The 22951-nt window shown below is 46.0% G+C and overlaps 1 protein-coding gene across 1 annotated transcript; it reads right to left on the minus strand.

Annotated features, from left to right (window-relative positions):
* Positions 1-9618: 9618 nt before the first annotated feature.
* LOC309397399 (uncharacterized protein) lies at positions 9619-22593 on the minus strand. Its single transcript, XM_081963403.1, has 6 exons — positions 22012-22593; positions 20001-20121; positions 15997-16052; positions 15304-15424; positions 12186-13793; positions 9619-11950 (listed from the first exon to the last, which is right to left on the minus strand). The coding sequence occupies exons 1-6, from the start codon at positions 22456-22458 to the stop codon at positions 11829-11831; spliced, it is 2475 nt and encodes an 824-aa protein (XP_081819529.1). The 5' UTR covers positions 22459-22593; the 3' UTR covers positions 9619-11828.
* Positions 22594-22951: the final 358 nt, after the last annotated feature.

The following is a 22951-nucleotide window of genomic DNA, read 5'->3' on the forward strand; positions in this document are numbered from 1 at the left end:
TTTCATTATTATCGGGGATTTAAAGTACAACGGAAAAAGGGATTGCATACTTAGCTATTTTTCCCCCCATTGGATCTGGAACTGTTGATCCATAGGGAGAGCGGAAGATTTAGTACACAAAAGTGTCTCCTACAATGTCCTACCCATAGGGAGAGCGGAAGATTTAGGGAGAAGTTTGTAAAAAATAGGATCAGGTATAGAATAAAGATGCACCTGTTTTTAATTGGAGATAATTCACACACTTGGGATAAATCACACACTCAGGATTAATTGGAACACAGGTTACACATTGCAGGTTGTGAGTGCTGTAACTTTGAATTATGTAATATTCAGTTTAGTGTGAATTGTAAATGGATACCAGTCATGTGACCCAAAATCCAGTTAATGTCAGGTTGCATTGCGTGCAACTAGGGTTACTATATGTACAGAGGTTTTATCTATAAATGTAAATTGTTTTAAGCATATTCTTGTTCTTTTTTCGGTGATATTTCATTACAACTTCTTGGAAACTCCACACTTGAGATAAATATAAAGAAATATAAAGAATGGAATATAAAGAATACAGTAGAAGAGTAGAGTAGAATGGAAGCGAAAGTCAGAACTTAAACCAGCAGGGTAAGAAGAGGATGGATGCCTCTGAACTTTTCTCCATTCCTGCTCTCCAGATGGCCTTAGTACTACAACTCCCATCACACCCTGCCTTCCCATGTTTGGGGCTGCCTTTTGAGCCAGTTTCTTTGTTGTAGCGCCAAAGTCCTTAGAAGCCCGTGGCGTAATGTTCCTGCGAGGATGTTAATGGTGGCATTTATGTGACCAGCCTTGTGAATTCCTCTCTTTCCTGGCTTGGCATAAATCAATGTTTCTCAACCTTGGCGACTATCAGATATGTGAAGTTCAACACCCAGAATTCCCCACGTGGGCTGGGGAATTCTGGGAGTTGAAGTTCACATATCTCAAAATAGCTGAGGTTGAGAAACTCCGACTTAGACTAATCTGATGCAATCTTGGAAGAACAGAACAGAATAAGAGAACTGGAAGGGACCTTGGAGGTCTTCTAATCCAATCCCCCTGTTTAAGCAGGGGACTCTAGTCTATACCATTCAAGACAATCCCTTCTGGTTGTCCAATCCCTTCTTCAAAAAGTCAAGCCCTTACAACTTCGCACTAACCACGCCCAGGTGCATCTTTCTAGCCTTAGGTTACCTGTAAAAGGGGGGGAGATGTAACACAGGTGATGTGAAACCAGTTTGGCTGCCCCCTCCTCCCTCCTATTTCATCAAGCCTCTTGTTCCTCTGGTTAACCTGATTTTGTCAAACTTTCGCAAAGCTTTTTCTCCGGTCACACTGTACTGCCAACTAGGGCATAAAAACCTTTGCCAGATCAATCCTTGAATACAGCTCTTCTGCTTGGAATCCACATTGTATATGGGACATTAATACAATCGAGGAGGTCCAGAGGTATTTCACAAGAAGAGTCCTCCACTCCTCTGCTCGTAACAGAATCCCTTATGCCACCGGGCTTGAAATTTTGTCCTTGGGCAACCTTGGACTACGTTGCCTATGGTCTGATCTAAGCACAGTACACAAAAGTGTCTCTTACAACGTCCTGTCAACAACTACTTCAGCTTCAACTGCAATAATACACAGGCAAACAATAGATACAAATTGCAGAAAATACGATTTCAGCAACAGAGTGGTCAACGCCTGGAATGCTCTACCTGACTCCGTTGTTACATCCTCCAACCCTCACAGGCTTCAATCTGAAACTGTCTACCTTGGACCTCACCCCATTCCTAAGAGGTCTGTAAAAGGGGGCGTGCATAAGCGCACCAGCCTGCCTACCGTCCCTATCCTGCTGTCCCCATCTATTTGTACTCATTTCATGTTTATACTTATACCTGTTATTTCGTACATGCTTGACAAATAATAAATAAATACCTGAAAGGATTAAATAGAGGCGATGGATTCCTAGAGAGAAAGTAAATTTGGGGTGGAGGTTGGGGGGCTGGGGGGAATGAGGAAGAAAGTGGTGGGGAGAAGAGAGCACCAATGCTCCTCCCATCCCTTGCCTCGTCTGAATGTTGGATGCTGGCAGAAGGGGCTGAGATCGACCCTGCTCTCCCTTCAGGCTTTTCTGGTGTGTGGTGGTGGTGCTGGGGGAATTGGGAGGACAGGGGGTGGGATTGGGCCGTTTGGGTGCCCACTTAACGTGGGGACACTCGCTGGCGGGTCTCCCCACCCTCCTTGTGCATTTGGGCGAAGCGAAGGTGCGGAGAAGCAGGGAGGGAGGGAGGGAGAGCGCTGGGAAGCCCCTCCTCCCACCCAAAAAGTTCCGAGCTATCCCTGAAAAGAAAAGAGGAAGTGGGGAGGGGGCGCCTTTGCAGAGCGAGCAAGGGGGTCCGTGGTCTCCCCTTTTCGCTGCCGTGGGGAGGGGTGTCTTGCAGCTTAGTCTGTGGCCCTCCCCATCTGTTTTTGCTGGGAGAGGGTTGCAGGAGGCCATCGCTGCCAAAAATGAAGCTCAGGAGGGCTCGTGCTTTCACTGGCAGAGGGTTGCAGGAAGCTGTCGCAGCAAAAGATGGAGCTCGTTTTCGATGACAGAGTGCTCAGGCCACCACAGGTGCCCCTGACATGAGTGACGTCGAGCTGGCCACGTCCACCCTGGCCCCCTGAAGTCAAACACAACCCAGATGTGGCCCTCAATGAAATTGAGTTCGGTATCCATGGTATAGGGTTTCCTGCTCCAGCCGGGGGTTGGACCAGAAGATCCTTCCAACTCTTGCTATTCTGTTAATATTTTTTTTTGGTAGTCCAGCATGGAACTTCAAGTAAAGTGAGCTATTTTGGCTTTACGCTCCTGAGCAAATTTTTAATCTGTTGCAATAGAATCAGAATAGATTTGGAAGGGATCTTGGAGGTCTTCTAGGCCAGCCCCCTGCTCAAGCAGGAGGCCCTATCCCATTTCAGACAAGTGGCCGTTTAGTCTCTTCTTAAAAACCTTCAGTACCCACCACGTCTGAAGGCAAGCTGGTTAATTGTCCTCAGTTAGGAAGTTTCTCCTCAATTCCAGGTTGTTGCTTCTCTCCTTGTTTAGCTCCATTGTTTCCTGTCCTTCCCTCCAATGCTTTGGTTTTTTTTTACAGGCAGCAAACAATATCAGTCTCCCCATTGTCAGAATAACAAAACATTAATTGGAAGGGACCTTGGAGGTTTTCTAATCCAACCCTCTGCTCAAGCAGGAGACCCTATGCCATTTCAGACAGATAGTTCCCCAATCTCTTCTTAAAAACCTCCATCGATGGAGAACCCACAATTTCTGAAGGCAAGTAGTCACACTGCTTAATTGCTCTTAATTTCTCCTAGTCAGCACCAGGATCTATGGTTACTGTTAAATACAAGCATCCTTTCTTTCTTTACTTGTGTCATCCCTTTCTAGCCATGAGATGTCTGGTACCAAGGCAGGCCTTATGATGTCATAATACAATGCATTGCAGTTGGCATTGTGATGCAATTTTATTCATCACTTCCTCTACAACTGGTTTCATACCTCCTGAATTTTATGCCCAGTAATTAGTTTTAGACCTCAGACTGAATGGCCTCCTAGGGGTGGGGTGGGGTGGGAAAAGAGTGCAAGGAAGAACTTTGTTGTGTCAGCCCCGTTAGATATACCAAACCAGGAAATCAACTCCACAGGAAGTCAAGTTTTTTTCTCCCTGAGTTTGGAGTATTGGCAGGATCCTGCAGTTTGAATATGTTAATATTCCTCTTCTTCTCCAGTGAATCAAGGAAGCATCTGATTGAGTCTCTTCCAAGTGTTATCTCATTTCCAGTGACTTAAAAAAAGAAAGTCCCTTTTGCCCGGATAATGATCTTGCATATTACCTCATCAAAGGCAATTTCCTTGCTTATTATAGGTAGTTCTTGACTTACAACTGTTCATTTAATGACCAAAGTTGCAACAGCACTGAAAAAGCGACTTAAGACCATTTTTACGCTTACAATCATTGCAGCATCCCCATAGTCATGTGATCAAAATTTGGATGTTGGGCAACTGGGTCATATTTATGATGGGGCCATTGTCCCCGGGTGATGCGATTACCTTTTGTGACTTCCTGGCAGTCAATGGGAGAACCCAGATTCTCTTAACAACTGGGTTACTACCTTAACAATTGCAGTGATTCACTTAACAACCACGGCAGGGAAAGTCATAATATGGGGCAAAACTCGTCTAACAATTTTATCTATGGAGATTCTCCGTCATCCATCTTGTCCCAAAGGCGCTTTTTCCAAGAGGCAACTGGACTTTCTTGTTTTGTTTGAAGATGTTTCGCTTCTCACCCAAGAAGCTTCCTTAGCTCTGAAAGAACCTTCAAGAGCTGAAGAAGCTTCTTGGGTGAGAAGCGAAACATCTTCAAGAAAACCCAGAAAGTTCAGTTGCAAGGAAAAAAAGTACCTTTAGGGCCGCCTAACCATTGTCTTGCTTAGCAATGGGAATTTTGGGCTCAATTGTGGTCGTATGTTGAGGACTACCTGTACACCTGTGAGAGGGATCGTGGAGTCTTAGTGGACAACCATTTAAATATGAGCCAGCCTTGTGCAGCAGCTGCCAAAAAAGCCAACACAGTTCTAGGCTGCATCAACAGAGGGATAGAATCAAGATCACGTGAAGTGTTAATACCACTTTATAAGGCCTTGGTAAGGCCACACTTGAAATACTGCATTCAGTTTTGGTCGCCATGATGTAGAAAAGGTGTGGAGACTCTAAAAAGAGTGCAGAGAAGAGCAACAAAGAGGATTAGGGGACTGGAGACTAAAACATATGAAGAACGGTTGCAGGAACTAGGTATGTCTAGCTTAAGAGAAAGAAGGACTAGGGGAGACATGATAGCAGTTCCAATATCTCAGGGGTTGCCACAAAGAAGAGGGAGTCAAGCTATTCTCCAAGGCACCTGAGGACAGAACAAGAAGCAATGGGTGGAAACTAATCAAGGAGAGAAGCAACTTAGAACTGAGGAGAAACTTCCTGACAGTTAGAACAATTAATCAGTGGAACAGAAGTTGCCTCCAGAAGTTGTGAATGCTCCAACACTGGAAGTCTTTAAGAAGATGTTGGATAGCCATCTGTCTGAAACGGTATAGGGTTTCCTGCCTAGGCAGGGGGTTGGACTAGAAGATCTCCAAGGTCCCTTCCAACTCTGCTATTGTATTTTACACATTATTTGTGAATAAGCACCACTGTGTTCTAGAACAGCACTCCTCAACCTTTATGGCTTGGCCCGGCACACTTAAACCCATCACTCATGCAAGTTGAACTGCTCCCTTCATGCGGCCTAATTCCAAACACCAGTCCTTTTGAACGGTCACTGAATGAACCGTTGTAAGTCAAGGACTATCTGTATCAGCTGCTGTAGACCATGATGGCGAACCTATGGCATGCATGCCAGAGTTGGCACACAGAGCCCTCTCTCTGCGCATGTGCACCATCGCCAGCTGGTCTTCCGGTTTCCAGCACTCCCATGCACATGAAGAACAGCTTGTCGGAAGCCGGAAGTGCAGATGGCCAGCGCGTGCATGCACACCGGGCAGCTGCACTTCCGGTTTCCAGCCAACTGGTCTTTATGCGCGCGGGAGTGCAAAACCCAGAAGAGCAGCTGTTCTTCTGGTTTCCGGCATGCACGCACACGCACCTCCTGGTTTCAGCACTCGGTGCCGAAAAGGTTCGGCAACACTACGCTGTAATGTCAGTCATACCACGCACGACTTCACTGTAAAATCACAACATGACGTGCGATTTGTCCCCTCCCGCTGTAGGCTAGGCTTGTGCACGACGCCGCCTTTTGTACGCTTCCAGGAAAGCTATCACTCAAAAAGAACCCATCCATAATTCCATGCTTTTAGTACAGGAGATTAATCAGTTAACTGTCCGAGAAGACATACAAAAATGAAATTACAGAGAAAGAGGAGGGGGGAAAAACACAACCAAAATACAAAGAGCAAAAGCTGCATGTAACTCACTGAATTTCTCTTAAAACATGCATAGACTGGCACTGTTTAAACAAGAAACGCCCTGGGAAAGCAGACTGTGGCTCTGGACACTAAAGCTGAATTCTTGGCAACGAAGCCCAGCTGTTTAGAAACGCCTCTTTTTCCAAAGGCACCTGAAAGGCCTGGGCCCAATTCAGGCTGCCAGTCTACCAGAGTCTCCGTTGGTCTTCTAAGACAGTGGTCCCCAACTTTTCCAGCTTGGGAATCGGCGGGAGGGGAGGGGGGATGGTTTCACACGCATGGCAGGCGGACGTAACTCCATTTGTGCAAATGGAACTGCATGTAGGTGCTCGCTCGCCTGCTAGTTTGTGCAGGCCGGGTCTGAAGAGGTTGCTGGCCAGGAATGGGCCACACAACCCAGTGGGGAGGTGGTTGGGGACTCCTAATCGATTCACACCTCTCTTCTTCAATTCAGAGTGCCTCAACTGAGAGGATTCCTATGATGGGGGGAGGAGCTGCTTAAACACAGGATTACTACTCTACTTTTTCCCATTAAACCCACTTTTCTACACATCTATCCAAAGTTCATCAACAATAATAGGGCTGGGCCCCGAGACAGGATCAACAGTTTGTTTCGAACCCAGAACTGGCCATCTTGTTTCACAAGTTCCAAACTCAGCCACAGTCCAGCAGGAACAAGCTCTTAAGGGCTTCGGCTGTTTGGTTTGGGGCGAAGCAAAATCTGGACAGGACAGGTTTGAGCACGTCGGATTCACGCCACTCCTTCTCTGCATGGCGTATCTCACCAGCTCCAGCTTGCAACGTCTTTTTTCCCTTGCCACCCATGTCCTCAGGTGATACCTCCCACTGTCCACCCTGCTTTCTTCCCCACCTCCCCAGGCCACCTTCCTCCTCCCCATTCAACCGCTTCCATCTGGACCAAGCCTGTTCAGGAGGGACAAAATGGCCCCCTTCTGTTTCAGCTGTGCTGTGGTGGAATGTAGTCCAGAGTCACAGGTTGGTGGGGTTCTTGCACGGAGCAAAGAGACAACATGAGGGGGGGTCCTTGGTGCTCTCCGGGCTTGCTTATTTTCTTGCAGACATTTCATTACCCAAATTAGGTAACGTAATCAGTGCTGGTAAGGAGTGGGGTTTGCCGTCAGTTGATATTTCAGTGTTGGTGGTGGTAGTATTAGAGATTCCTTGGTTGGGCTGTTTACTGTTAGCTTCTTTGGCAGTTTCTTGATTGGGGTATTGTTTACTTCTTGATTGTTGGTCTGGTAGCAATAGCGCTTAGACTTATATACCGCTTCGTAGTGCTTTTACAGCCCTCTCCAAATGGTTCACAGGGTCAGCCTCTTGCCCCCAACAATCCTGGGTCCTCCTTTTACCAATTTCAGAAGGATGGAAGGCTGAGTCAACCTTCAGCCTCGTCAGGATCGAACTCCTGGCAGTGAGCTGAATTAGCCTGCAATACTGCATTCTAACTACTGCGCCACCACGTTACTAACCTTGGAATTAATACCAACTTTGGAGTTAACAAGGTGCATTAACTCCAAGGTTAACATCAGACCAACCATCAAGTAAACAATACCGCAATCAAGAAACTGCCAAAGAAGCCAACAGCAATCAGGCCAACTAAAGAATCTCTTAAGAGCAAACTACACCAGCAATGGCAAACCTTTTTTGACTCGCGTGCCATAAGTGGGGGGAGCGCAGGGGGGTCGTGTGCGGGCATACCACACCCATAATGCAATGCACGACCCCCCCAGTGTGCATGGGCGCACTACAGGTGCAACCCCCCCATTTTTACATGCTTTTTTCGCCCTCCCCAGGCTCCAGAGGCTTTTTAGGAGCCTGGGAAGGGCAAAAACAGCCCCCCCCCCGGATGCCCTCCGGAGCATCAGGGAAGCCTCCGGATGGTCCCTGAAATGACTTTCTGTTTGCTCGGAGGATCGTTTTGAGCGCTCCGAAGACTTCAGGGACTGTTCGGAGGCTTCCCTGATGCCTTCGGAGCGCTCAAAACAATCCTCCGAGCAAACAGGAAGTGACTTCCGGTTTGCTCGGAGAGTCGTTTTGAGCGCTCCGAAGGCATCAGGGAAGCTCATGAAGCCTCTGAGGGGACGGGGGAGGCTCTTTTCGCCCTCCCCAGGCTCCCATAAAGGCTCTGGAGCCTGGGGAGGGCGAAACATGGCTTTAAAAAAGAGTGAACTCAGCTGGCCACCGCGCACAGGCACGCTGGCCAGCTGACAGGGCAGCGCCTCGCGTGCCCTGATAAATGGCTCTGTGTGCCACCTGTGACACGCGTGCCATAGGTTCGCCATCACTGCCCTACACCAACACCGACAGGACAAGGCACCAGAATATAAACTGACAGCAAACCCCACTCCTTACTAGCTCTAGTTTGGGTAACAAAACATCTGTAAGAAAACAAGCAAGCTCAGAGAGCATCAAGAGCTTCTCATGCCAAACCTGAGCTCCAAATATTCTCCTTCATTAGAGACAACATAGCTTGGAAGATGGCAGTCTCTAGATGGGCAATAAGAAACGAATTAGAAGCAACTCCTCCCGTGGTGTTAATGTTGGCTTCTTGGCTGGATATCAACCTTGCCTGACTTGGGCACTTACCTGCATAGGTGTTCAATGTACTCTGCCAGGGAACCCTTATGATTCGTGGACTTCAACTCCCAGAATTCCTGAGCTACCCATGCTGGGTCAGGAATTCTGGGAGTTGAACTCCCCAAGTCATAAGAGCCATGATAGCCCAGTGATTAGAATGCAGTACAATAATACAATACAATACAATAGTAGAGTTGGAAGGGACCTTGGAGGTCTTCTAGTCCAACCCCCTGCCTGCAGGCTACTTCTGCTGACTGCAGTTCAGCAGTTCGAATCTCACCGGCTCAGGGTTGACTCAGCCTTCCACCCTTCTGAGGTGGGTAAAACGAGGACCCAGATTGTTAGGGGCGATATGCTGACTCTGTAAAGCACTTAGAGAGGGCCGTAAAGCACTGTGAAGCGCTATATAAGTCTAAGTGCTATTTTTATTGCTATAGGCCCCTACCTCTCTGCTAGGGGATGCTCCGCCTTCAACCTCTTCCTGCATATCAAAAGTCCCTAAGCGACATTGCTCTCTGTGAAGGAGCCTCCCCCCTCCCCCACGACCCTGGACTATATGCCGTCACACATGCACAGATCAACGCACCTCATAGCGCTATATTTTGACAGAGGCGCAGTTCTTCCCATGTAGATCCGTGCTCTGAACACTCTGCCCATCTCTACGATGGATCAAGAGTTAAAACCAGAGGAGCAACATTGCAGCATGGCTCAAACGAATCCTTGTAGGAAAATTGCTGAGAGATGTGGAAGCGACCCACAGGAAAAAAAAGTCCCCTTTTGCAGTTTCTCAAACGATGCAACCGTTCAGGCAGATGGTTTGTCTTGCTGCCACCCCCAAAAAGGCTGTGCCGCTTGGATCCACCCATGACACCCCCCCAAAGTCTCAAAGAGGTGCGAGTGCTCCTAAGCTGTCTGTGAGGTTACGTTCGAGATCCCCACACAGTAGGCAGCCTAGAATGATGGGTGTTGTGGCCCGCCAGCAGCCAGCAGAGCTGGCAGGAGATTCGGACAGTGAGGAGGTTGGGGAGGAAGATGGGCCAGTCTTCAGAGTCTGGGGAAGGCTCTGATGAGGGCTCTGTGTCGGAGGCAGAGAGAGGGACAGAGCCGTATGCCAGTTATCAGCTGCCTTCGGAGTCAGACATCAGTGAGGCAGAGGAACAGCTGGAGCCTGTTCCCTGCGTGCGCATGCAGTTGCCAGACGAAGGGCACAGCTAAAGAATAGGGGTCGACTTGGGAGTAAGGCCCCAGGTGGAGAATGAATGGCCCCTCCCAGAGGAAATAAAAGAGGAGCGAAAGGGGAGGGGAGTTTGCAGGAGACAATTAGTTCGCTTAATTGGTTCGTGATTCTCTGAGACTCCTTGCCAAGTTTTGCAGGTATCACCCTGGCATCTTTCCAAGCCAAATAAGGTCTGTGACTGTAAATCCTCCCTTGAAAGACTTTGCTGGATATGAATGAGCAGAATTCACAGTAAATTAATAAAAGGAGTTTTTGTCCGGACAGGGAGTTTGCTTCATACTCTTGGGAAGCCTCGGTCAGAACAATGGGTGGGAAACACAGCCAGGAGAAACCCCAGAAAGGAATGGTCCATTCGGCCTATTTGAGTCATTGGTTTGGCAATGATAGTCCCAAAATGTTTTCAACGTCAGCCTGGAGGAAGAGGAAATGAACGAGAAGAACTAGATCCAGAGAGGCTAAACCAGGGACGGCCAATCTTTCAGGGTCTAGCAGTCACATTTTGGAATGGTTGCAATGCATTGTGGGTCCCTATTGCAAAACATCAGTCCGAGAATGTGCCATCACTTCCAAAGAAGGCCTTACCGGCAATTCTAGGTTTCAGATTATTTAGGAGAGACCAGAGTTCAAATCTATCCTCCAGCACAACCCCCTCTCCCAGCTGATTTTGAATTACATCATCACACCAGTTTGTTGGGTAGTTGCATGCTGATGCCACAATTAAGCCAGGGCTGAGGTTTACACTAGGACACAGCTACAGGTGTCTCCCCCTCACTTCCTCCTCCCCTCTATGGATTCTTATGACAATAGAGCAATGTTTAGGATTAGACCAGAAGGGAAAGATCCGAGTTCAAATCCACCTTCCATCGTGGAAATCTTATGGTTGATTTTGAGCTGTTTACCTTGCCGAATTATGCTGGGGAGATAAGCTCCCCATCAGGGAGGCTCTAGGATCAAAGGCAGGATGTAACTCTATTTTCTTTTTAAAAAATACAGTAAAAACGAATTGGGAACACCCACAAAATTATCCCCCTCCACTCCAGCAATCTTGAAAGTTGCATTTGCTACAGAAAAAGAGAGTAAACGTGACTCTTGCACACAGATTTTGCTTGCTGGAAGCTGTGTCGTCTTCTTGAAATTCTGTGTTTGGAAGACTTGGTGGTACTGAGCCGTGGTGGCGCAGTGGTTAGAATGCAGTACTGCAGGCTACTTCTGCTGACTGCCAGCTGACAGCAGTTCGATTCTCATCAGCTCACCATCCTTCCACTCTTCCGAGGTCGGTAAAATGAGGATCTAGATTATTGGGGACAATAGGCTGAGTCTATAAACTGCTTAGAGAGGGCTGTAAAGCACTGAGAAGCGGTACTTAAGGACTCTCAAAACCGGAGAGTCAAGCATTTTGGCTAGTAAGCTGAGGGAGACTTGGTGGCCAAGGATCAGAAGATACTTATAGAAATAGGTCAGACAACTTTGATGATGATGAGCTATTCTTAAATCATAGAGCTTTAAACGTTCAATTTGATATGAACCCACAAGGGATCTTGATATACTATGGATGAGCAATCCTAAATTCCTAGCATCATTCTCTTTTAACAACCCCATAATCCCTTGCAAAGGTGGCGTCTGGGCAAGTGAATGGCACTAGCAGGGTTTAATGGCCGGATGCACTTCCTGTTGCCATTGCGGAGTTTTGTTCAGCAGATATATTCTCAGTGTGGCAAGAGAGAGAAATATCTGCCTCTATCTAGGATCGAACTCACAGCCTCCCGACTGAGAGGCGAGAGCTCTACCTCTAGGCCACCGCACCACTCCTCCTAAATTCGTAGCATATTTCTAGAAAGCTTAACGATAGGGGATCCTTGAATCGTTATCTCCAACTGAAAGACTTCTGCAAAACTCCAGGCATTTCTACAGATCCTCTTGCGTCTCTGGTCCTCATTGAGAAGCGAGATCACTGCACAGAATAATGCTCTTTCTTTCTCGCTCCAAGAATTCAAATAAGGGTCCGACGATCGCTTAGTTGTAGCACAAGCTGAGAATTCAAATCCAGTTCCCAGTTCTGAGAAGAGGGGCTGGCAAAAGAAGCCATCGGAAACACTGGACAACCACAATGGGCTAACACATCAAAAAAAAAAAAAAATCACATATATGTATATATAAATAAATTCATATCTAATGCAAAGAAATGGAGTCCGTGTTGTACACAGACCTCTTTCCACAACGATTTCTATAGTTTTTCCTCCCCAAAATCCTTCCACAATAAAGGCTCCTTCATCCTTCTGTCCCCTCCAAAAAAAAATTCCCAAACCAGAGTAATTTTCATACTCCTAGCATTTAAATCCATCTTCACCTGCATGGATTCTTTGATGTAAAGTAAGGGAATACGCCCAGCAGAAGCTCTTTCCACATTCCAAGCATTTAAATGGCTTCTCCCCGGTGTGAATTCTTTGATGGCAGCTGAGGTATTTGCTGGTGCTAAAGCTCTTCCCGCACACCAGGCATTTATAAGCTTTATCCACAATATGGATCCGCTGGTGGCAAGTCAGGTACCTGTTGGTGCTAAAGTTCTTCCCACACACCAAACATTTGTACGGCTTCTCGCCGGTATGGATCCGCTGGTGCGAGGTAAGGCTTGTGCCTCGGCTGAAACTCTTCCCGCACTCCATGCATTTGAAGGGCTTCTCCCCCGTGTGCGTGATCTGGTGCAAGGTGAGGGAGTTAGCCCAGCAGAAGGTCTGTCCACACTCCAGACATTTGTAAGGCTTCTCTCCGGTGTGGATCCTCTGATGGGACAGGATGTATTTACTCGTCGTGAAGCTCTTTCCGCACTCCAGGCATTTGTACGGCTTCTCTCCCATGTGGATGGTCTGGTGGGAAATAAGGCTCGTGCGTCTCCGAAAGGTCTTCCCGCACTCCAGGCATTTGAAGGGTTCTTCCCCCGTATGGATCCGGCGATGCGAAGTCAGGCACTGGCGCGTAATGAAACCTTTCCCACAATCCGAACACTGGAAGGGCTCCTCCCCGCGGTGAAGGCGCTGGTGGTAACTGAGGCTAGTGCTGTGGACGAAGCGCTTGCCGCACTCGGCGCACTTGTACGGTTTCTCCCCCGTGTGGATCCTCTGGTGGGAGATGAGGTACTGGCGGGTACTGAAGTTCTTCCCGCACTCCAAGCAGCCGTGGGGCTTCACGCCGGTGTGACTGCGCTGGTGGTAGGTCAGGCTTGTCCTGTGGCTGAACCTCTTGCCGCACTCGGGACACTTGTAGGGCTTCACGCCGGTGTGGTGCTGCCGGTGGTAAGTGAGGCTGGTGTTGTGGATAAACCTCTTGCCACACTCCAAGCATTTGTATGGCTTCTCCCCAGTGTGGATCCTCTGGTGGGAAGAAAGGCTGGTGCTCCGGCTGAAACTTTTCCCGCACACCAGGCACTTGAATGGCTTCTCTCCCGTGTGGACGATCTGGTGCAAGGTCAGGGAATTGGCCCAGCAGAAGGTCTCCCCGCACTCCAGACACTTAAAGGGCTTCTCCCCGGTGTGGATTCTCTGGTGGCAGGAGAGGTATTGCCTGGTGCTGAAGCTCTTCCCGCACTTGGCGCACTTGAAGGGCTTCTCCCCGGTGTGGACCCGCCGGTGGCAGCCCAAGTACTGCCTGGTGCTGAAGCTCTTCCCACACTCCAGGCATTTGTAGGGCTTCTTGGTGGTGTGGCTCTCCCAGTGAGCAATCAGGCTCGACTGGCAGTCGAAGGCTTTGCCGCACAGAAGGCATTGGCTCCATTCGATCCCGTCTTCTATTTTTTCGCGGACCGGAAGCTCGTAGAATTCGGTGTTGTAAGAACCCGGAGATTCATCCTTCACTCTGCCGGCTTCGGTGTCTGGTCTCTGCTTGTCCTCCTCTTCGCTTCCAATTTTCCCAAACAATATCTCATGGATTTCTCTGTTTTCACTCTCAGGCCAGTCACTTCCTGGCAGGAGGAAAAAACAAAAAGATTTTTGGTAAATTATAAAATGAAGTCTGGCATTCTACATTCCATTCCATCCATTCATCCATCCATCATCATCTACCTCTACCTACCTACCAATCTAATCTAATCTAATCTAATCTATCATGTCTGTCAATCTAATATCTCTATTATATATATCCATTCATCATCTACCTCTACCTACCTATCAATCTAATCCAATCTATCATGTCTGTCAATCTAATATATATATATATATCTCATCATCCATTATCTACCTTTATCTACCACTCTAATCTAATCTAATCTCATCTATCATGTCTGTCAATCTAATCTCTCTCTCTATTGTATCCATCCATCTATCCATCATCTACCTCTACCTATCTACCAATCTAATCTAATCTATCGTGTCTGTCAATCTAATATCTCTCTCTCATCATCCATCTATCATCTACCTCTATCTACCACTCTACCAATCTAATCTATCATGTCTATCAATCTAATCTCTCTCTTTCTATCCTATCCATCCATCCATCATTTACCTCTACCTACCTACCAATCTAATCTATCATGTCTGTCAATCTAATATCTCTCTCTCTCATATCCATCCATCCATCATCTACCTCTATCTATCGCTCTACCTACCTACCAATCTAATCTAATCTAATCTATCACGTCTGTCAATAATCTCTCTCTATTGTATCCATCCATCTATCCATCATCTACCTCTACCTACCTACCAATCTAATCTATCATGTCTGTCAATCTAATCTCTCTCATATCCATCCATCCATCCATCTATCCATCCATCCATCTAGAAAAACAATAGTACTGACTAACAAACTTCAATAGACAACCTTTGAGTTAAGATAATAATTAAGATCAGAATTGTTAAGTGAGTCATGCCTAACTTTACAACTTTTCTTCTTCTTCATTGTTAAGTGAATCACTGCAGTGAAGTAAATCGGATGGTTATCTACCTCTCTCAGGGCACGTGTGCCATTGCCAGCTGCTCTTCTGGGTTCCAGCACGCATATGCGCGTCGGCCAGCTGGTCTTTGCACGCCCAGGAGTGCTAGAAACCGGAAGACCAGCTCCTGTAAAGTAGCAGTCTCCAATCTTTCCGGCTTGAGAGACCAGTGGAAGTGTTGGGGGGAGGGGAGAAGAGGGGGATGGCTTTGCATGTGGCATTTTCACAAATGCAGTGTTGCAAGCTAGTCCACCACTTCTGCAGCCTGGTTCCAAATAGGCTGCGGCCCAGCAATGGGTCATGTGGACCGGGGGGCTGGGGACCCCTGCTGCAAAGGGTGGAATTTGCTTCTTTAAATTATTTTATTTTTCCTTCGCAAACTGTGTTGTTCCCTGCCCTTTTTCTTTTTTCTAAGAGGATTTAATCTTTTTTAACTTTCGGGATGTGTGTTTTTTAATGCTGTACGCCGCCCTGAGTCCTTTTGGAGAAGGGACGGCATATAAATCCAAATAAACTAAACCTAACTAAACCAAACCAAACTTACCCAAAGAGGAGGCGATGCCACTGTTCTCTGCCATCACATCCCTATGAAGGGCTCTTTGGTCTGGATCCAGCAGCTCCCACTCCTCCTCGCTAAAAGTCACAGAGACTTCCTCAAGCATCACCTAAAAGGCAGCAAATGCCACATTATCACAATTAAAGCAGCGCATTTCTTAGCGAAGTCCAAGGGGTGGGTGGGTTTCTTTCCTGAATATCCAATGGAACAGAACAGGAGGCCCCTAGGTCCTTGTAAAGGGTTCTTTAGGGATATACAGGTAGTCCTTGACTTATGACCACAATCGAGCCCAAAAACTCTGGTAAGTCTAAGTAAGAGAGTGGTTAAGTGAATTTTGCCCCACCTTGCTTGCCGCAGTTGTTAAATGAATCGCTGCAGTTGTTAAGTTGGTAACACGGTTGTTAAGTGAATCTGGGTTCCCCATGGACTTTGTTGCAAAAGAGGATCCCATGACCCCGAGACACTGCAACCCAGTCATAAATATGAACCGGTCGCTAAGTGTCTGAATTTTGACAGAGATGCTGCAGTGGTTGTTAAGGGTGAAAAATGGTTATGCCGTTTTTTTCAGAGCTGTCGTAATTTTGAATGACTGTAAGTCTACCTGTATCTGACAGCACAAAAATTCTTTCGAATCCAAGGAGGTGAGTCCCGAGTTATCTCTTTGAGAGATTATTCCCTTACCTGATCCAGCTGTGCAGAAGGTGGGCTACATCCAGTGGCCAGCTGTGGCTCGTTCCCTGGAAGAGAGAGAGAGAGAGAAATGCAAAGAATTGATTTCTGGGATCTGGAAGGCAAACTCAGTGTCAAAGTTCCGACTGATGGAACCCAAGCAAGCACTGTTGAGACGATCCAATCTCTTAACGCAAAACTTTATTTGAGTATAGCCTTTTGGCACAGAATGAAAGCAAAATCAGCTCTGGCTGACTCCCAGGCAATTCAATATAATTACCGTATTTTTCAGAGTATAAGACGCACCAAGATTTTGAACAGGTAAATTTTTAAAAAAAGGGTTTGCTCCTTCCAAATCCTCTGCACACCTAATTTTTTTGTGGAAAATGGGGCATGCAGAGAGTTTCAGAGGCCTGCAAAGTGCTCCTAGGGAGGGGGGGGGGAAACGAGCAAAAAACGGCCCATTTTTTTGTCCCCCCCCAAAAGGGCATGCACAGCCTTTAGGAGGCTTGTAGAGTGCTCCTGGGGGGGGGGGGGCTGGAGGGGCAAAAACAAGCAAAAAATGGCCTGTTTTTCACTTGCTTTTGCCCTCCCCAACCTCTAGGAGCACTTTGCAGGCCTCCCAAACCTTCTGCGCATCCGTTTTTGTGAAGGAGGCAGGGTTTCAGGAAGCCGAAAATGCTGTATTCAGTGTATAAGATGCATCCAGATTTTCACTCTCTTTTTGGGGGGGAAAAGGTGCTCCGAAAAATACTGTAAAGCATAGAATCCTAAGGTCATATTGTCCGATTAGGTGATCAGGTGTTGTTATGGGAAAACCTCCACAACTCTGGCAGACACCTGCTGAAACGTCCTTGGTTCCCATGAGACACTTCCTTGTTATCGTCTGGAATGCACATTCTAATCTCTCCCTCCCTTCCCCCTGGTCTGTTGGCAAGCTGTGAAGCAGTAAAAGTGAAAGCAGCCCAAGTACACTTCGAAACTTGACACTCAAGTTCCACAATGAAGGCAGAGAAGTGTCAGTAAAAGCCCACCTACTGTTTTTCACTAACCCTCATGCCCTTTTGAGAAAGATGGGGGCCAAAAATGCTTCTTCCTTTCCTTTCCTGCAATACGTTTGGGAATGGGGCTGGGAGGAGCAAGAGGAACCACTCCAGTTTTCACCACAGAGCTTCTGTGCCCGAGGAGTGTCTAAAATCTGATTTCCTCACTCCTGGTACAGTCCCTTCGCCGATATCCCACCCTGAGGTTCTGAGAGTTTTAGGTTCCCAAGGGAGCTTCTGCAGCTTAGGAGGACTAGAAGTGGGTTCTTCCCACCTCTAGTCCAGCCCCTTCTCTCCCCCACTGCTTCCTCCTACCCTGTTTCCCTGAAAATAAGACCTCCCCGGATAATAAGCCAATCGGGCTTTTGAGTGCAGGTGCTAAAATAAGCCCTCTCCCGAAAATAAGCCCTCCCCAAAAATATTGCGTGCTCACCTCCTCCTGCACCTCAAAAATAATAAGACCTGCCTGAAAATAAGGCCAAGCGCTTATTCCGGGGGTCAAAAGAAAGTAAGACCCTGTCTTATTTTGGGGGAAACACAGTACAATAATGTGAATCCAGAGTTCTGCAACGGTTCTGTAATTGGGCAAACTTCTTTAAAAAACCTGAATTCATTTTGTTTTGAGGTGTTTAAAGATGAAAACCTTGCAGAGATTTAAATTACACACAGACTGTATATGTATCAAATACATTTCACATATAGACTGTGACTTATGACCACAACTGACCCCAGCATTTCTTTTCCTAAGTGAGACAGCTGTTAAGTGAATTTTAGCTTACCTTTCTTGTTACGGTTGTTAAGTGAATTGCTCCAGGACTTAAGCTAATAACACAGTTGTTAAGTGAATCTGGCTTTCCCATGGACTTTGCTTATCAGAACCATGACCCTGGGACACCACAACCAACATAGGCCAGTTGCCAATAGGTCAAATTTTGATCACGGGATCATGGGGAAGTGATCCTAAGTGTGAAAAATGCTCATAAATCATTTTTTTCAGTGACATTTCATATGAGATATTCCTCAACTTACAAAAGGTGAACTTTTGTAAGTTGAAGAATATCTATATTTAAATGTCTATGGAGATTTTCGGTCATCCAGACCATGGTTGTCCTAAAGATTCTTTTTTTCAAGAGGCAACTGGACTTTTTGGTTTTTCTTTTGAAGACATTTCACTTCTCATCCAAGAAGCTTCTTCAGCTCTGAAGAAAGAGAGCTGAAGAAGCTTCTTGGATGAGAAGTGAAATGTCTTCAAAAGAAAAACCAAAAAGTCCAGCTGCTTCTTGAAAAAAGGTGGACTTTGTATAGTGTTTTTCAATGTTGGCAACTTTCTGAGGCGTGAACTTCAACTCCCATGTTTCCCAGTCAGAATTCTGGATTCATTACTCATCATTCCATGCTGGCTGGGGAATTCTGGGAGTTGAAGTCCACTCCTAATAAAGTTATCAAGCTTGAAACACATGAATGTAAACCAGCCCAATAAAAGACATTTAATTCCTTGCCACCCATGTTTTCTGTCTGGATTCTGCATTTGCCTTGAGAGCTTTTTAAAATTCTGACTATCTTATCATGACAGCCTTTTGGGGAGAAAAAAATATGCCGCTAATTTCAAATAGATGTCTAATCCAGATTTACGTTTGCATTGGTTCAGAACTGAAAAGCGGTTGGTATACCTTACACATAAGGAAAATCTGTATAAAATGTTTTATAGATGGCATTTTGCACTGGCAAGATTGGCAAAAATGTTTAAAGATACTGTATTTTTTGGAGTATAAGATGCACTGGAATATAAGACGCACCAAGATTTTGAAGAGGAAAATTAAAAAAAATGTTTTTGCACTCTGTAGATCTCCCAAAAACGGTCTGTTTTTTGCAAAAATGGCCCCGTTTCCCCCCTCCCAAAGGGCACGAATAGCCTTTAGGAGGCTTGTAGAATGCTCCTGGGGGGTGCCCCCCCCAAAATGAGCAAAAAATGGCCCGTTTTTCACAAAAACGGGCTCATTTTTTGTCAAAAAAAGGGCATGCATAGTCTTCAGGAGGCTTATAGACTGCTCCTGGGGGCTGGGGCAAAATTGAGCAAAAAACAGCCCATTTTTTCACTCATTTCTGCCCTCCCCAGACTCCAGGAGCACTCTGAAAGCCTCTTAAGGGCTATGCACAGCCATTTTGCTGAAGGGGCAGGGTTTCGGGAGGCCAAAAATGCTGTATTCAGTATATAAGACGCACCCAGATTTTCAGCCTCTTTTTTGAAGGAAAAAGGTGGGTCTTCTATTCCGAAAAATACGGTAGATCGGCGAAATGTTGGAAGTGTAAGCAAGCTTCTGGTTCATACTATCATATGTGATGGACATGCCCAGAAGCAAGAAAATATTGAATGAATATACATACATGGCTGGAAAAAAATGATAAAACAACATATAGATTTGAAACCAGAGATATTTTTGTTGAGCATTCTACCTGAAATATATGATAAAAAGACCACATACTTGATCCTGCATATCTTAACTGCAACTAGACTTGTATTTGTGCAACAATGGAAAGATGATGAGATCCCATCTGAGGGGAATGTGGTTAAGAAAATATTAGGCTGCACAGAAATGGATAGATTAACACTTGTTATTAAGGATAAAGAAGAAACTGAATACTTTTTGATATGGGACATATTTTATCAATGGCTAAATAACAGAAGTTATAAAGGAGGACATACCATTGGAGGAAATGGTAAAGAGGAGAGTTGTTAAAGAAGATGATCTCAAATGTTAAATATTAATGTTATTATATTATTAATATGGTGAGGCACTATAACAAAGATGTATAATATGATTATTTAAGCATAATTGTACCCAGAACACACACTGTTTGATTAAAATTGGATGTTATATAAATAAAACGTGGAAAAAAGAAAAGCGGTTAGTATAATTTTAGTTACACTTACAAGCAAATGGCAAAGCTAGAAAATAGCCTCCAAGCACTTACCTAATGGAATGGCAATTTTGTCTACTTCTTGCTTGATCCGCCTTACGGGTGGCTTTGGATGAGGCCCTTGTGTTTTTTTCCCTACTCTGGGAAAGTTGGTGGGTTCTGTCACAACTCGGTCCTTCAAAGGAAAAAAGAAAACAATCCCAAAGAGCAAAGAGAAAGACGAGAAAAGAAATACAGGTAGTAGGAATAATGGATGGAAACTGAACAAGGAGAGATTCAACCAAGAAATAAGGAAAAAAAATTCTGACAAGTGAAAACAATCAACCAACGGAACAGAAGTTGCCTTGAACAGAAGTTGTGGGAGCTTTATCACTGGAGGCTTTCAAGGAGAGATTGGACTGCCATCTGTCAAATGGTGTAGGGCCTCCTGCTTGGGCAGAGGGGTTGGACTAGATGACCTACAGGGTCTCTTCCAAGTTTGTTATTCTGTTATAGTCCTTGACTTACAACAGTTCATTTAGTGACTGTTCAAAGTTATAACGGCTCTGAAAAAAGTGACATAACCATTTTTCACACTTACGACCGCTGTAACATCCCTGTTGTCCTGTGATCAAAATTCAGATGCTTGGCAACTGGTTCATATTTATGGCGGCTGAAGTGTCCTGGGGTCACATGATCCTTTTTTGTGACCTTCTGACAAGCAAAGTCAACAGGGATTTACTTAGCAGCCATGTTAGTACTGTATTTTTCAGAGTATAAGATGCTCCGAAGTATAAGACGCACCTAGATTTTGGGGAGGAAAACAAGGGGAAAATATCTGGCCCTGCCTCTCAGCAATTTGCCTCCTTGCAACAAACAGTACAGACAATATACACTGTTTGTAGTGTTATATTTCAGACTATACTTGTACAGATGCTGCTAAAATTGATGTGCTTTCTGGAAGTATAATTATTCTCTGCTATTTAAACGAATAGCACTTTTTAAAACAATAGCACTGGGACTCTTCAGATGAAGCATTTATTTTAAAAGTCTTCTTCATTTTGTTAAGTTTTCTAGAAGAATAATAATAAAACAGTCTTTTAAAAATAAGTCTAATAATTTGAACATTCTAGAGGCATTTATAGTTGTTGACTTACCTCCTTGCAGCACACAGCCTGATTAACACAAGAAAAAAAAATCTGCCTCCCAGCAATTTGCCAAGTGGCGCAAACAGCAAATTTCACTTTCAATTTCTCCCGATCATCAGCTGTTACAGGCTGCAGGGATTGTTATAGCTTATTGAAGCCTCCGCAAGCCCCCGTTTGCTGCAAAGAGGTAAATTGTTGGGAGGCAGAGGCCAAAGGGTTGGGGCCCGTTGGTGGGTGGGGCTATATTCAATGCATAAGAGACACCCAAATTTTCACCCTCTTTTAGGGGGGGAAAAGGTGCATCTTATACTCCGAAAAATATGGTAACTTAACAAACGCAATGATTCACCTAACAACTATGGCAAGAAAGTTTGTAAATTGTGGAAATATTCACTTAACAACTGTCTTGCTTAGCAACAAGAGATTTAGGGCTCAGTTGCAGTTGTAAGTCGAGGACTACCTGTATAGCAAAGAAGATTAGGGGACTGGAGGCTAAAACATATAAAGAATGGTTGCTGAGATTGTGTATGTCTAGTTTGATGAAAAGAAGGACTGGGGTGACATGATAGCAGTGTTCCAATATCTCAGGGGCTGCCACAAAGAAGAAGGAGTCAAACTATTCTCCAAAACAGCTGAGGGCAGGAGAAGAAGCAATGGATGGAAAGCAATCAAGGAGAGAAGCAACATAATGAAAGAGAAATTTCTTGGCAGTGAGAACAATTAATTAGTGGAACAACTTGCCTCCAGAAGTTGTGGAATGGAATGGACCTTGGAGGTCTTCGAATCCAACTGCCTGCTCTACCATTGTAGACAAATGGTTATCCAATCTCTTCTTAAAAACTTCCAGTATTGGAGCAGCCACCTTCCATTCCATCCCATTCCAAAATGCAGTGAGCAGAAAGCAGTCAAGAGATGCTCAATCAAAGCCCTGCTCTCACCTGCTGCCTTTTCTCCTCCGCCTGGCTCAGCAGGAAGCCTTCGGCCAAGGCCACCGCCTGGGAGCTGGTCTCCGCCTTACATTCCCGCACCCAGTTCTTTATCTCTGGGGGCAGGACGGCCAGGAACTGCTCGAGGATCACCAGATCCAGCATCTCAGCCTTGGAGTGCATCTCCGGCTTCAGCCACTGGTGGCAAAGATCGTGGAGTTGGCTGCAAACCTCTCGGGGACCCTTCGCATCCTGATAGGCGAACTGCCGGAATTGTTCTCGCCGGACATCAGAACTGGGCACGACCTTCTGCACCCCAGGTTCTCCACTGCTTGAACCCCGGAGATGATAATTTGTTTTGGCCACTGGGCAGACCTTCTTCTTCCCGGATTTCTTCTCCGATCTGTGATCCCGCTCGGCCATATTTGGCCTGTCCTGCAAGATCATTTCCGACGGCATTGTTCAATGCCTTCTCTTCCCGACAAAGACTGGGCCGAACAGCAGGGGTGCCAAGTCCTGCTGAGCCCCCAAAGGGCTTGGACGGAGCCTTGTGACAGAGGACACTGCTATGCAGCTTTTTCCCAGCTCTTCTGCCTGCAGACAAGCAAAAAAGCGAGACCTGATTCACATGCGGCGAATAAAAACCTTAAAGCCAAGTTAGCAAAAGACGGCTGCTGCGTTCACAGGACCTGCCTGAGCGAATAAGCCCTAATTAAGACCCCGCCCACTCTAGGGTGATGGGTAGAAATTAAGCTAGGGTGGGGATGGTGAGGGATTAGAACTGCCCTACTACCTACCTTTGGATAGTTGCAGCCAGGCCTCGCACACCTTGGCCCATTTCTTCTGCTGGCAAGGCTTTCCTGAAGGCCTCTGCAGCCGATAACGAGAGCTCCAGATCAATCTGGAGCTCTTGTTATCGGCTGCAGAGGCCTTCAGGAAAGCCTTGTGGACC

Source organism: Natrix helvetica, assembly GCF_964273705.1.
Source record: "Natrix helvetica genome assembly, chromosome: 1".
In the NCBI taxonomy this organism is placed as follows: domain Eukaryota; kingdom Metazoa; phylum Chordata; class Lepidosauria; order Squamata; family Natricidae; genus Natrix; species Natrix helvetica.

Coding starts and splice junctions, on each gene's coding strand:
- LOC309397399 (XM_081963403.1), bottom strand. CDS start 22,458: ATGCCGTCGGAAATGATCTTGCAGGACAGGCCAAATATGGCCGAGCGG. Junction 20,122..22,011: donor CGGAGGAGAAAAGGCAGCAG/GTGAGAGCAGGG, acceptor TTTCCTTTGAAG/GACCGAGTTGTGACAGAACC. Junction 15,425..15,996: donor CTTCTGCACAGCTGGATCAG/GTAAGGGAATAA, acceptor GCTGCCTTTTAG/GTGATGCTTGAGGAAGTCTC.